The 13,974-nt window shown below is 46.5% G+C and overlaps 1 protein-coding gene across 4 annotated transcripts in view; it reads left to right on the plus strand.

Moving 5' to 3' along the window:
- The window catches only part of FXN (frataxin), a 52,903-nt gene that overhangs the window by 2,267 nt on the left and 36,662 nt on the right, over nt 1-13,974 (plus strand). For all 4 annotated transcript variants that reach the window (XR_010123310.1, XR_008504592.2, XM_054501569.2 and 1 more), the window contains exon 2: nt 8,251-8,348. Coding sequence is in view for 2 of the 4 variants with exons in the window: in XM_054501569.2 (XP_054357544.1) it covers nt 8,251-8,348 (98 nt within the window). In the remaining 2 variants the exon portion in view is untranslated. The remainder of the gene's footprint in view (nt 1-8,250; nt 8,349-13,974) is intronic.

The raw sequence follows: 13,974 nt of genomic DNA on the forward strand, positions 1-13,974 counted from the left end.
GGGCTGTTGACTGACAAACACACCCAACTTGGCGCTGGTGCCCAGGAGGTGGACACTGGGTTTCTGGATAGGTGGTTAGCAACCTCTGTCACCAGCTGGGCCTCTTTTTTTCTATACTGAATTAATCACATTTGTTTAGCCTGTCTGTTCCACAGTTCCCTTGCACATCTTGGGTATTTGAGGAGTTGGGTGGGTGGCAGTGGCAACTGGGGCCACCATCCTGTTTAATTATTTTAAAGCCCTGACTGTCCTGGATTGACCCTAAGCTCCCCTTGGTCTCCAAAATTCATCAGAAACTGAGTTCACTTGAAGGCCTCTTCCCCACCCTTTTCTCTATCCCTTGCATCTACTTCTAGAGCAGCTGTTCAACAGAAACAGAATGGGAGCCACACACATAATTCTACATTTTCTAGTTAAAAAGAAAAAAAAATCATTTTCAACAATGTATTTATTCAACCTGGTACCTACAAAATATTATCATTCCAACATGTAATCAGTATTTTAAAAATCAGTAATGAGACCAGGCACGGTGGCTTATGCCTGTAATCCCAGGACTTTGGGAGGCCGAGGCAAGTGGATCATCTGAGATCAGGAGTTCGAGACCAGCCTGGCCAACATGGTGAAACCCCATCTCTACTAAAAATTAGCTCAGCATGGTGGTGGGTGCCTGTAGTCCCAGCTACTCGGGAGGCTGAGGCATGAGAATCACTTGAGCTCAGGAGGCAGAGGTTGCAGTGAGCCAAGATTTTGGGGGATTCTGTGACACACAAAAAAAATCTGTAATAAGATATCTTGCATACTCTTTCATACTCGTATACTTCCTGCATGTCTCAATTCACAATTTCTAAGTAAATGCTCGATCTGTATTTAGTTTTATAAAATTCACAATTAAAAATGAAGGTTCACATAGTCAAGTTGTTCCAAACACACTTAAATGTCTCCTAGGCCGGGTGTGGTCGCTCACACCTGTAATCCCAGCACTTTGGAAGGCTGAGACGGGCGGATCACCTGAGGTCAGGAGTTTGAGACCAGCCTGGCCAACATGGTGAAACCCCATCTCTACTAAAAATACAAAAATTAGCTGGGTGTGGTGGCACTCGCCCGTAATCCCAGCTACTGAGGAGGCTGAGGCAGGATAATTGCTTGAACCCGGGAGGTGGTGGAGGTTGCAGTGAGCCGAGATCGCACCACTGCCCTCCAACCTGGGCAACAGAGCGAGACTGTGAAAATCCAGGTCCTCAGTCCCATTAACCACATTTCTGGTGCTCAGTAGCCATGGGAGCTCGTGACCACCACATGGGACAGCATATTTAGTACCTGATCATTGGTTTTCAGATCTGGCTACTCAGCAGAACCAAGAATCCACAGAAACGGCTTTTAAGAGCACAGCCCCACACCCCCCAGCCCCAGCCTTACCTACCTGGAGGCTGGGAAGGACTGATTCCACGAGGCAGCCTATGTTTTTTGATGGAGGGATGTGACAGGGGCTGCATCTTTAACATTTCCTCTGAAATACTGGAGACAGCTTTGAGGAGGAGATAACTGGATGTGTCTTAGTCCATTTGATGGAGGGATGTGACGGGGCTGCGTCTTTAACGTTTCCTCTTAAATACTGGAGACAGCTTCGAGGAGGAGATAACTGGATGTTTCTTAGTCCATTTTCTGTTGCTTGTGACAGAATACCTGAAACTGGGCAATTTATATGGTAAAAAAATTTTTTCTTACTGCTCTGGAGGCTGAGAAGTCCAAAGTCAAGTCCCTTCTTGCTGGTGGGGACTTTGCAGAGTATTGAGGCGGCACCGGGCGTCATATGGTAAGGGGCTGAGTGTGCTACCTCAGATGTCTTTTTCTTTTCTTATAAAGCCTAACTAGTTTCACTCCCATGATAACCCATTAATCTATGAATGGATTAATCCATTATTGAGGGAAGAACCTTCATGACCCAGTCACCGCTTAAAGGCCCCACCTCTCATTACTGCCACATTGGGAATTAAGTTTCAACATGAGTTTCGGAGGTGACAAACATTCAAACCATAGCATGCTGCCTCTTAAATGACTCAATAAGCTCCTGTGGCATCCACTTCTGCATGCCTTGGACAGCTTTTAGACATCTGTCCATTTTCCTAGAGGGACAAGACCGTCACCTGTGACCCTATGACCTTTTGGCTTTAGGCCTAACAAGCAGGTTATACCCTCACTCACTTTCAAATCAAATGTCTTGCAGACAATTTACCCAAGTTTACACATAGAAAAGGATATATAAATATTTATATGCTGCCGGGCGCGGTGGCTCACGCCTGTAATCCCAGCACTTTGGGAGGCCGAGGTGGGTGGATCAGGAGGTCAGGAGATCGAGACCATCCTGGCTAACACGATGAAACCCCATCTCTACTAAAAATACAAAAAATTAGCCAGGCATGGTGACGGGTACCTGTAGTCCCAGCTACTCGGGAGGCTGAGGCAGGAGAATGGCGTGAACCCAGGAGGCGGAGCTTGCAGTGAGCCGAGATCGTGCCACTGCACTCCAGCCTGGATGACAGAGCGAGACTCCATCTCAAAGAAATAAATAAATAAATAAATATTTATACTGCTTATAAACTAATAATAAATGCTATGGTCTGCTTGTTTATGTCACCCCACAATTCATATGTTAAAACCTAATCACCAAAGTGATATTAGGAGCTGGGGCCCTTGGGAGGTGATGAGGTATGAGGGTGGAGCCCATATGATTGGGATTAGTGCCCTTCTAAAATAGCCCAACGGAGCCCAGTGACAAGGCATCATCTATGAACCAGGAAGCTGGCCCTCACCAGACACCATAGCTGTTGGTGCATTGATCTTGGATTTCCCACCCTCCAGGACTCTGAGAAACACATTTCTATTGTTTATAAGGCACCTAGTGGCTGGTACTTTGTTATAACATCCCAGACTAAGACAAATAACAGATACTTGTATCCCTGACACCAGGTTAAGAGATTGAATTTGTTTGTTCCTCTGGAGGCCCTTGTCTTCACCCCATCACTGCCCTGTCCTCCCTGGAGGAATCTGCCAGCCCAAATTCTGTTAATTGTACCCTCCTTTCCTTAGAGTTTGACCTCCTCTGTATCTCCCCCAATCCATGTATTGTTTATATACGAGGTGTTCTGCCGTATCTATTCTGCTATGGCTTGCTCCTTTTGTTCAACACTGTTTTTGAGCGTCATCTGCATCGATGCATGCGGTTGTCCTTTATTTGTTTTCACTGCTGGATAGTATCTGGTTGGGTAAATATATCACACTCTATCCAGGCTCCTTTAGGTGACATTTGGTTGATTGCAGTGTTCTGTTGTTATGATGGTGCTGCTGTGACTGTTCTTGTGCCTGGACAGAAGTTCCTTTCAGATGAATTTCTCAGAATGGAATTGCTGGGCAAAGGGGCAGCCAATAATCAACTCATTTGATGCCAAAAGTGGTGGTACCAGTTCATCCTCCCCTGCGAGATATGGGTCCTGATTCACTCTTCAAGTGCTGTGGTTTGACAGGGCCGGGGGTGACAAGGGGACACCTGGGAAGGAAAGCTGGGCTCCCTGCTGGCAATCCAGGCCAGTCCTTACCAGGAGGTGGGCAATGATTGGGTCAAGTGGTTCCTGAACCCTGGGCCTGAGACTTTAGGTCCAGAAACTATCTAATATTTCCTCAAATGCATCCCATGAGCAGGCATTGTGTGAGCGAGCACGCACATCTGAAGCCTCAAGCTAGGCAAGCCTACCATGACTTGTGGTCCAAGGGCTCACGGGTGACCTGGAGTTAGAAGGAGAGGTGGCTGCCGGTTGGCTTTAGAAAGAACACTCATCCTGGCCAGGTGCGGTGGCTTACGCCTGTAATCCCAGCACTTTGGGAGGCCAAGGTGGGTGGATCATGAGGTCAGGAGTAAGACCAGCCTGACCAACATGCTGAAACCCGTCTCTCCTAAAAACACAAAAATTAGCTGGGCATGGAGGTGCACGCCTCTAATCCCAGCTACTCAGGAGGCTGAGGCAGGAGAATCTCTTGAACCCGGGAGGCGGAGGTTGCAATAAGCCTAGATTGCGCCACTGCATTCCAGCCTGGGCGACAGAGCAAGACTCCGTCTCAGAAAAAAAAAAAAAAGGAAGAACACTCATCCTATGACCTTGACCTCCAAGCTTTGCCTCCCTCAAGCAGAACAGAATGGAGCCTCCCTCAGGCAGAGGCCGAAGTTTGCCTCTCACCTAGGTCTCCATTCTTTTGTTCAGAGCCTGAATACCCTCAGGTTCTGTACTTGGGGTATTTCTGTTCTCTTGTTTTATGCTCACGGTTGTGAGGTTTGTTGTGAGTACCACGATCCCTTCCTTCAGAGGATTAAACTGAGGTTCCAAAAGGTTTAGCAGTTGCCCAAGGAATATTAAATTGGCAAAAGCAGGTAAAATATAAAGCAAGGAGTATTTGGCAACGGTTCTTTTTTATGATTAAAAACAGCCGAAGAAAGGCTTCTACTTGTGCCTTTGAATGAGTAACCTGCATTTGACCCTCCCACCAATAACAACCATCAAATCTCTGTTAAATTAAACACACACACACACACAAACAAAAACAGCTATTGTGAAGGTATCAGCGACTAAGACAACTAAGGTTTGAGGGGCCAGGATCCTGGAAAGACGGGAACTTCTCTGAGGTGAGCCCCACATTCTCAGACACTTTTCCTTGGATGTTTTGAGCACTGCTTTAATTCCTGGGAAAACAATTCCTTCCACTGTGCACAGACTCTGGGGCCAGACAGCTTGGATTCAATCCCAGCTCTGCCACTTAATGTCTCCGTATCTGTGTAGGCAAGTTATCCTTTGGTGCATCAGTTTCCTTATCTGTAAAACACAACTATAGTTGATCCTCATTCGTTAAGATTCTGTACTTGTTAATTTCCCCACTTACTAAAATTTGTTACCCCAAAATCGGTACCCCTGGCCTTTTGCGGTCATTTCAAAGATATGTGCAGAGCGGCAAAAAAATGTGAGCTCCTCCAGGCTCATGTTCCCAGCCAAGGTCCAACAAAGTGCTGCCCTGCCTTCTTATTTCAGCTGTCATAGTGTAAACAGTGTCCTTTTCACGGTCTGGTTAGTGCCATGTTTTTCAGATTTTTATGCTTTTTTCTTGGTTATTTCTCTGTTAAAATTGTCTCCAAGTGTAGTGCAAAGTTCAGCACGAGGAGGCTGTGATGTTCCTTACAGAGAAAATGCATGTGTTAGAGAAGCTTTGTCAGGCATGAGTTAAGGTGCTGTTGTCCTGAGATCAATTAATTTGTTATTGTTGTTGTTTGAGACAGGGTCTCCCTCTGTTGCCCAGGCTGCTGGAGTGCAATGGTGTAATCATAGCTCACTGCAGCCTCTACCTCTCTGGCTCAAGCAATCCTCCCCCCTCGGCCTCCTGAGTAGCTGGGACTACAGGTACACCCCACCACACCCAGATAATGTTTTTGATTTTTTTTAAGATGGAATTTTGCTCATCGCCCAGGCTGGAGTGCAATGGTACGATCCTGGCTCACTGCAACCTCCACCTCCCGGATTCAAGCAATTCTTCTGCCTCAGCCTCCTGAGTAGCAGAGATTACAGGCACATGTCATCACGCCTCGCTAATTTTTGTGTTTTTAGTAGAGGTGGGGTTTCATCATGTTGGCCAGGCTAGTCTTGAGCTCCTGACCTCAGGTGATCCACCCGCCTCTGCCTCCCAAACTGCAGGGATTATAGGCGCGAGCCACAATGCCCGGCCTCATGTTTTTTATCTTTCAAGTTGAAATGAGGTCTCTCTGTGTTGCCCAGGTTGGTCTCAAACTCTTGAGCTCAAGTAATCCTCCCACCTTGGCCTCCCAAAGTGCAGGGATTACAGGTGTGAGCTACCATGCCCAGCCAAGATCAGTGTTAATGAATCAACTATATATATTACATAAGGTGTCTTTAAACAGAAATAAGGTTATATATTGATCGATTGGTAACGTTGTGACTAGCAGCTTACAGGGGACCTAGCCTTGTATTTCTCCTATAAATAATTTGCTTGTTGAGTGTTTGTGGCAACTACCAAGAATAAGGACTGTAGTAAGAGTACGTCCCTCACAGGATTGTAATGAAGACTGAGTCTATTTACATAAAGGCTGAGAGCAGTGTCGAGCAGACAGAGAACACTGTAGAATGTGCGATAGCTCTAACAGTGGTTATCATGGCTGCCCTCTCACTTCTTCAGAGACATGTGTTTCTAAGGTCTGCACTCTGCCCCACCCTTCCCCTCCACTGTCCCCCAGCCCGTTTCCTCCTCCACTCACTTCCCATCCCTGTGCCTTCTGCCTTCTCTTTTCCGAGTTTGCTAAGGGCACTGCTGCCTCAAGAGCAGTAACTAACAGTGTCTCGCCTCTTCTCTGCATGGCAACCGGTGACCTTTGGAGAATGTAAATCTTATCACCAATCTCTTAAAGCCCTTCGGTGCCTTCCCAGGATGACGTCCAGCTGAGGTCCTTGGCAAGACCCAGGCCGCCTCCGCCTCGCTCCATCACCTCCCCTGTCATCTCCCCTGCATCTCTCCACTCCAGCTGCACCACTCTTGTGGCCCAGTGGCTCTTGTCTGATTATTTCCTTCATCTCCCCAGCTGGTCAGCAGAGCTGGTGGTGATCAACTCAGACCCTGTCACCTGGATGTCCAGCAGTTAGGGACTAAAAAAAATCAACAGGTCACATTCTGTCCCGCAGATCATGATAATAAGATCTGTCAGACAGCAGTCAGCAGTCAGAGCCAATCTTCTGGACTTCAGCAGGATTCTGACTCTTGCTATTTCCTGCTGCCTCTCTTAGTGACCTTTTAAGAGCATTGTGGATGCCTCCCAGCCTCCTGCTAACCACCCTGTAACCTGAACAGCCTGCAGCAGTCCTGCCCAGTAAAACTTCCTGATGTGATGGAAATGCTGTGTCTGCACCACTAGCCACATGTGGCCACAGGATTCTCGAAACTGGTGGTGCAGTTGAGGAGCTGACTTTATTTTATCTCATTAAATTTAAATGTAAATAGCTACATGTGGCTTGTTGGCTAGCCTATTGGACAACACAGGCTTAGAGAGACACAGGGAGAACTCACTGCAATGCACTAAAAGAAGGTCAAAAAAAAATCCTAAGAAATATTCCTAAAAAACTTTAACATAGGGCCGGGTGCGGTGGCTCACGCCTGTAATCCCAGCACTTTGGGAAGCTGAGGAGGGCAGATCACTTGAGGCCAGGAGTTCAAGAACAGCCTGGCCAACATGGTGAAACCCCGTCTCTACTAAAAATACAAAAAATCAGGTGTGGTGGCGGGTGGCTGTAATCCCAGCTACACGGGAGGCTGAGGCACGAGAATCACTCGAACCCGGGAGGCGGGGGTTGCAGTGAGCCGAGATCGCGCCACTGCACTCCAGCCTGGGTGACAGAGCGAGACTTCATCTCAAAAACAAAAAAGCAAAAACCAAAAACAAAAACTTTAGCATAATTATGTAACCAAAATGCGGGTTAGTTGTTTACCGGATGCAGAGTCCAATTAACAAGAGCAAGGCCTGGTACCAAAAAAAAGTGAATTTATTCCGAAACTAGCTTGGGTAAGGGGTACAAAGCATCCTGCCTTTCTTTAAAAGTGCTGCTTCCCCTTGGAAGCAGAAAGTGGACACTTTTATAAGGTAAGGGGGGAAGTGTGCAAGGGCAAGTAGGGGGGTCCCTCTGCTAGTTCCGTGCTTACTCTACAGGACAGTTGACTTGGCACCTTCCTGGTTAGTAATAAGCTGTAGCAGTGGCCAAGTGGGCATGCTTTCAGTATGCCCTCCCAGTGAATGAAAGTCCTGAGGCAACCCCCGAGGGTGGAAGTGTCAGGCCACCACCCGCTGGAGGTGAAAGTTCCGTGGTGGGTTTGCTTTGGTCTGCAAATCTACCGTCATGTGGAGAGATCTGTGCTCTGGAAGAGCACACAGTTAGAAAAGCTTGCCCTGCAGGGAATGTATGGTGAAAGGGAGGTGAAAGGTTGTATTTGCATTTCTGAAGGGCTAAGTAGGAAACCGGGAGCCAGGGGAGAGGAGAAGAGAAGAAAGGATAATTTTTTTTAAGAAAAGTAACATATTCCCTTTTTCTTAGAAAAAATGGAGCACTCGGTTACAGGCACTCTTGAATGTAGAAGTAGCAATATATAAATTATGCATTAATGAGTTATAATTCACTGAAAAATAGTAATGTACTTCTTAACTTTGGCTTTCAGAGTTCGAACCTCCATGGTCTCAACCAGATTCGGAATGTCAAAAAGCAGAGTGTCTATTTGATGAATTTGAGGAAATCCGGAACTTTGGGCCACCCAGGGTAAGATAGAACACCTTCCACGTCATAGGTATCTTCCTCTCTCCTTCCCTGCCTCTCCCATTAGAACCTGGTTTTCTTCCTGAGCAGCAACAGTCTTAGGCATCTTTCCATGTGACTGAGTATCCACCACATTATTTTTAATGAAATAGTTTAGATTGTATGGATGTGACATAATCCATTTAACCCATCCCCTATTGTTGGACATTCAGGTTGTTTCCAGAGTTTCGATATTATTTTATTTAATACCCTAATAGTTAGATAGGCCATGCTGCTATCACAAATAGACCCAAATATTTAATAGCTCAAACCAATAACGTTTGTGTCCTCCTCTCTGGGCAGTACAGGGTTGGCATACCTCATGAAGTGAATTAGGAACTATACTCGTTCCAGCTTCTAGTTTGGTCCTTATCTGTCAGTGCCTTACTGTCCTCTGCATTGCTGAGTCTGAGTCACCTGGTCCAAGTTCCATTTGCCAGAAAGGGCTAGAAGCACAGAAGGGCTGGAAGTGGCATTTGTTCCTCACTCACATTCTGGTGGGAAGAACTTAGTGGCGTGGCCTTAGCTAACTGTAAGGGAGGCTGGGAAATACAGTCTAGCAAGTGCCCTGGAAAAAGCCGGCATGGCATTCCCCATGGAAAGCTGTCAGGCACGGCTACAGTCTACTCCCTGCCAACCAGTATCTGCATGGACCCTCCTTCCACACTCAGATGCATTTACCCCCAGCCCCAAGAGAGCCAACCGATGCCCATGTGGTCACCACAGCCACCTCTGAGTCCAAGATTTCCAGGTGACATGCAGTCTCCTCTCTCTCAGCTTTAGGAATGGCTTCTTCTGACCTACACACAGAAACACACAGACACAGACACAGACACAGACACACATACACACACACACAGACACACACACACACACACACACACACACACACACACACACACACACACACACACGATGGAGAGGGGCAGGATAACTGCAACTGTAACTCCATTCAGAAAAGAGGCGCAGCACTAGCTGCCCGCAGCACTGGAGCCCTGCTGGGCAGCACTGGGTCAACCTCTGCCCTGGCAGAGGAGCATGTTCCTCCACAAATCCCTGCTTCAGCCTCCCGAGAGACTCCTCCTTGTCTGTTGTTTTCCTTGGCCGCAGGGGAGGCAGGCAGTGGGAAGTGTGCCCTCCTCCGGGGCAAGTAGCCTTCACGGCCCACTGCCTGCTGGTAACAGTTTGGGGTTCCACAGGCTGTTTTAAGACTCCAATCAGCTATTTTAGGCCAGACTCATTTCTCTCTCTGTCTTTTTCTTTTTTTTCTTTTATGAAATCACACCCTGTGACCCAGGCCGGAGTGCAGTGGTGCTATCTCGGCTCACTGCAGCCTCCGCCTCCCGGGTTCAAGCAATCCTCCTGCCTCAGCCTCCTGAGTAGCTGGGACTATAGGCGTGCAGTGCCACACCTAGCTAATTTTTGTATTTTTAGTAGAGACGGGGTTTCACCATGTTGGCCAGGCTGGTCTTGAACTCCTGACCTCAGATGATCCGCCCGCCTCAGCCTCCCAAAGTGCTGAGATTACTGGTATGAGCCACTGTGCCCAGCCCAGACTCATTTTTCTTTGAGAATAGGCTTTTCCCAAAAGTAGGCTTCTGAGCTATTCACTTTCAGGCAGTCCCATGTGCCAGGAACCACATCCAAATTTCCTCCCTGGATGGGAGCCTCAGGCTGCCTTATCTCCTTGCATGCCCCCATGCCCAGCTGTCTCAGCCTAAGGGCAGGTACCTTGAAGTCATGTTAAACAATAAGATTGGAGACCAGCAATGCCCTCAGCCTGGTTTTTGCAGCAGGACTGGGTCCCTTGTTTTGGCTCAATGGGAAGCCTTTGCTGTTCAAAGCCTTAGCTTCTCTGGCTGAGTGCGGTGACTCACGCCTGTAATCCCACCTCTTTGGGAGGCCGAGGCGAGCAGATCACTGAGGCCAGGAGTTCAAGACCAGCCTGGCCAACATGGTGAAACCCTGTCTCTACTAAAAATACAAAAAGTTAGCCAGGCGTGGTGGCGGGCACCTGTAATCCCAGCTACTCGGGAGCCTGAGGCAGGAGAATCGCTTAAACCCAGGAGATGGAGGCTGCAGATCATGCCATTGCACTCCAGCCTGGGTAACAAGAGCAAAACTCCATCTCAAAAAAAAAAAGAAAAAAAAAAAAAAGAAAGCCTTAGATTCTCCCTTTGACTTTCCACGTTTGTGCAGCCTTTTATCTCCAATGCTCCATTTCATTCCATCTCCTGGCTTACTCTTTTCTTGTCACATCTACTAAAAGCAACAGAAGCCACCCATATTCAGGAGCATTCTAACTGTCCCCAGAGCTGTATGTTCAGTAGGCATACAGTTGGCCCTCCAGGTTATCTGAGACTCAGATTTCCAGTGGGCTTTGCATGGCTCACAAGGTCTGAAGAACCTCTGAGCCTCCCAGCCTGCGGTGTCTGTTCATTGACTTTGCCACAGTCTCAAAGGGGCACTGCATGCTGCATGTTTGAGGTTTTTGCTTTGGTGGTATCCATTTCCAGCCTCGGCTTCCAGCATTCCCGCCCCCAGCAGACTCTCTGCCGCTTTCCCCTTACTCCTTCTGGCAGTCCTGGGAGGTTGCATAGAGCCCTTGCAGGATGCCCCAAGTCCAGCTGCCTCTGGCCTCTGGGAAGCACACCCTTGACCTGCCATGTGTAGGAAGACAGCCCGCTTCTGCCAGGGCCCAATTCTCTGCTGGCAGGTAGCATCTTCCAACCTCTTCACTTTGGACTTTATAACTGTCAGGTATAAAGTCGGTTGTGTCCTTACGTTTCTCAAATTCTTCCAAGACACATCAACCAACCTCTCCTATGCATTCTCTCCAGCTCACTCTCAAAACACACCCTCTCTAGCTCAGTCTCAAAACACACCCTTTCTCTCCAGCTCACTCTCAAAACACACCCTATCAGGCCAACCACTCTTTTTAAAGGACAGCTCCTCACCATTCCAGTCAGGTAGCCTTCCCCACATTGTATCCTGGAAGTGGGTGATGGACTGGGTGGGGAAGAGGGTCATATGGCAAATCTGTATGTCTTACAGTAATTGTCTAGCAGCCCCTGGTGTCTTACTTTAGGCCCCCTGGAAACTTTCAGATAGTGGAGTTGTCTGATACATATCTTATAACCTACAGATATTAATATATCCTCACAGGGGCACAAAAGCTCTTACAAGGATGTTTATTATAACAATATTTTTATTGTTATAATTTACATGCCATAAAACTCACCATTTTAAAATGTATAATGCAAGGGTTTTTAGTATATTCACAAGATTGTGCAGCTGTCACTACTATCTAATTCCAGAACATTTTCATTATTCCAGAAGGAAACCCTATTCGTATTAGCAATCACTCCCCCATTCCGCCTTTCCCTAAAACCCAGCAATCACTAATCTACTTTCTGTCTCTGTGGATTTAAAGTAATTTTAAATTTGAAAAAGAGTATCCATAAGGAAATGTATCTAGTCACAAGCATACAGCTTGATGAATTTGTAAAAATTGAACAGTCCTATGAACATACCCTGTAAGCTCAAGACATAGAATGTTACCAGCCCCTGCAAGGAAGCTGCCTGCTCACTTCTAGTCATTAACCCCTCCCTCTTTTCCTTCTAGTCATTAACCCTTCAGAGTAACTATTCTGATTACCAATAGCATAGATTTGTTCTGCCTGTTTTTCTACTTTATATAAACTGTCTCATTAAGTATAAACATGTTTGTGTATACTTGTGTATTTCTTTCTATCACAATGATGTTTGTGAGATTCATCCATGCTGTTCCCATAGACAATTCTATTTTGCAGTGTAGTATTCCATTGCATGAATATACCACAATTTATCTATGATATTACAAAGGAATACTTGGGCAGTTTCCAGTTTGGGGCTATAGGATAGTTATGATACAAATATTTTAGTATAGTACATGTCTTTTGGTGAACCTGGGTACACATTTCTGTTGCGTATACCCCCTAAGAGTGGAACTGATGGGTCATAGCATGTAAATGCGTTCAACTTTAGTAGATACTGTCCAACAGTTTTCCAAAGTGATTGTCCAACTTACTTGCCTGTCAGCAGTATCTGAAAAGTCTAGTTGCTTCTTTTCTTGGCCAACTCTTTTTTATTTTATTTTATTTTACTTTAAAGACAGGGTTTCACTTTGTCACCCAGGATGGAATGCAATGGCATGATCACAGCTCACTGCAGCCTTGACCTCCCTGGCTTGGGTGATCCCTCCCACCTTAGGCTCCTGAGGAGCTAGAACTACAGGCATGTGCCACGCCCAGCTAATTTTTTAATTTTTTGTAGAGACGGGGTCTCTGTTGTCTCAGACTCCTGGGTTCAAGTGATCCTTCTCCCTTGGCCTCCCAAAGTTCTGGTATTACAGGCATGAGCCACTTCATCCAGCCCATGGCCAGCTCTTGATACGATCTGTCTCTTTCTTTTCTTTTTTTTTTTTAATGTGAGAAGTGTTAAGTAATCTTTTTTTGACATTATATATAAACCACACTAAAATGTCTTTCAGTAAGTAAAATGAACCCTTTTAGATACAGAAAATTCTAATTAGATTGGCATAGTTAAGGCCAAAAATATAAAGTTGACATTGCTACCTTATCTTCAGCCCTTGCCTTTAAGAGGCAAATGAACACAAAATACAGGTGAATCTTGCTTGGTTCTGAGACAGTGAAGGAATTTCCCCCAGTATTTAAATATATTTACATAACCAGTTACATAAATCTAAATATTAAAAAAACTCCAATAGATTTTAAGATGGCATTCACCATCTTTGTGAAAAGTTGAACGTTACTAATGAAATCTGATCACATCTTTAGAAGGATAAACAGTGATAGCATTTACTGAATCAGAATAACTGTTTTTTGGGTTTTTTTCGAGATGGAGTTTTGCTCTTGTTGCCCAGGCTGGAGTGCAGTGGTACCACCTCCGCTCACTGCAACCTCTGCCCCCTGGATTCAAGCGATTATCCTGCCTCAGCCTCCCGAGTAGCTGGGATTACAGGCTCGCCCCACCATGCCCAGCTAATTTTTGTATTTTTAGTAGAGGCGAGGTTTCACCATGTCAGCCAGGCTGGTCTCGAACTCCTGACCTCAGGTGATCCACCCGCCTCAGCCTCCCAAAATGCTAGGATTACAGGCGTGAGCCACCAGGCCCAGCCTTTTTTTTTTTTTTTTTCTTTTTTGAGACGGAGTCTCACTCTGTCACCCAGGCTGGAGTGCAGTGGCACAATGTCAGCTCACTGAAACCTCCATCTCCGGGGTTTCAGCGATTCTCCTGTCTCAGCCTCCCAAGTAGCTGGGAGCTACAGGCATGCACCACAAGCCCAGCTAATTTTTGTATTTTTAGTAGAGACAGGGTTTTGCCGTATTGGCCTGGCTAGTTTCGAACTCCTGACCTCAGGTGAGCCACCCACCTCGGCCTCCCAAAGTGCTGGGATTATAGGCGTGAGCCACTGCGCTGCCTGGCCCAGAAAGGACTATTAATTGTAGTTGCCTCTGGAAATGGGGGCTGCCTGCTTCTTTCTGTAACCCCTTCTGTGCTGTTTAAATTTTTTTTTTTTTTTGACACG

The sequence above is a fragment of the Pongo pygmaeus genome, chromosome 13 (assembly GCF_028885625.2).
Source record: "Pongo pygmaeus isolate AG05252 chromosome 13, NHGRI_mPonPyg2-v2.0_pri, whole genome shotgun sequence".
Lineage (NCBI taxonomy): Eukaryota > Metazoa > Chordata > Mammalia > Primates > Hominidae > Pongo > Pongo pygmaeus.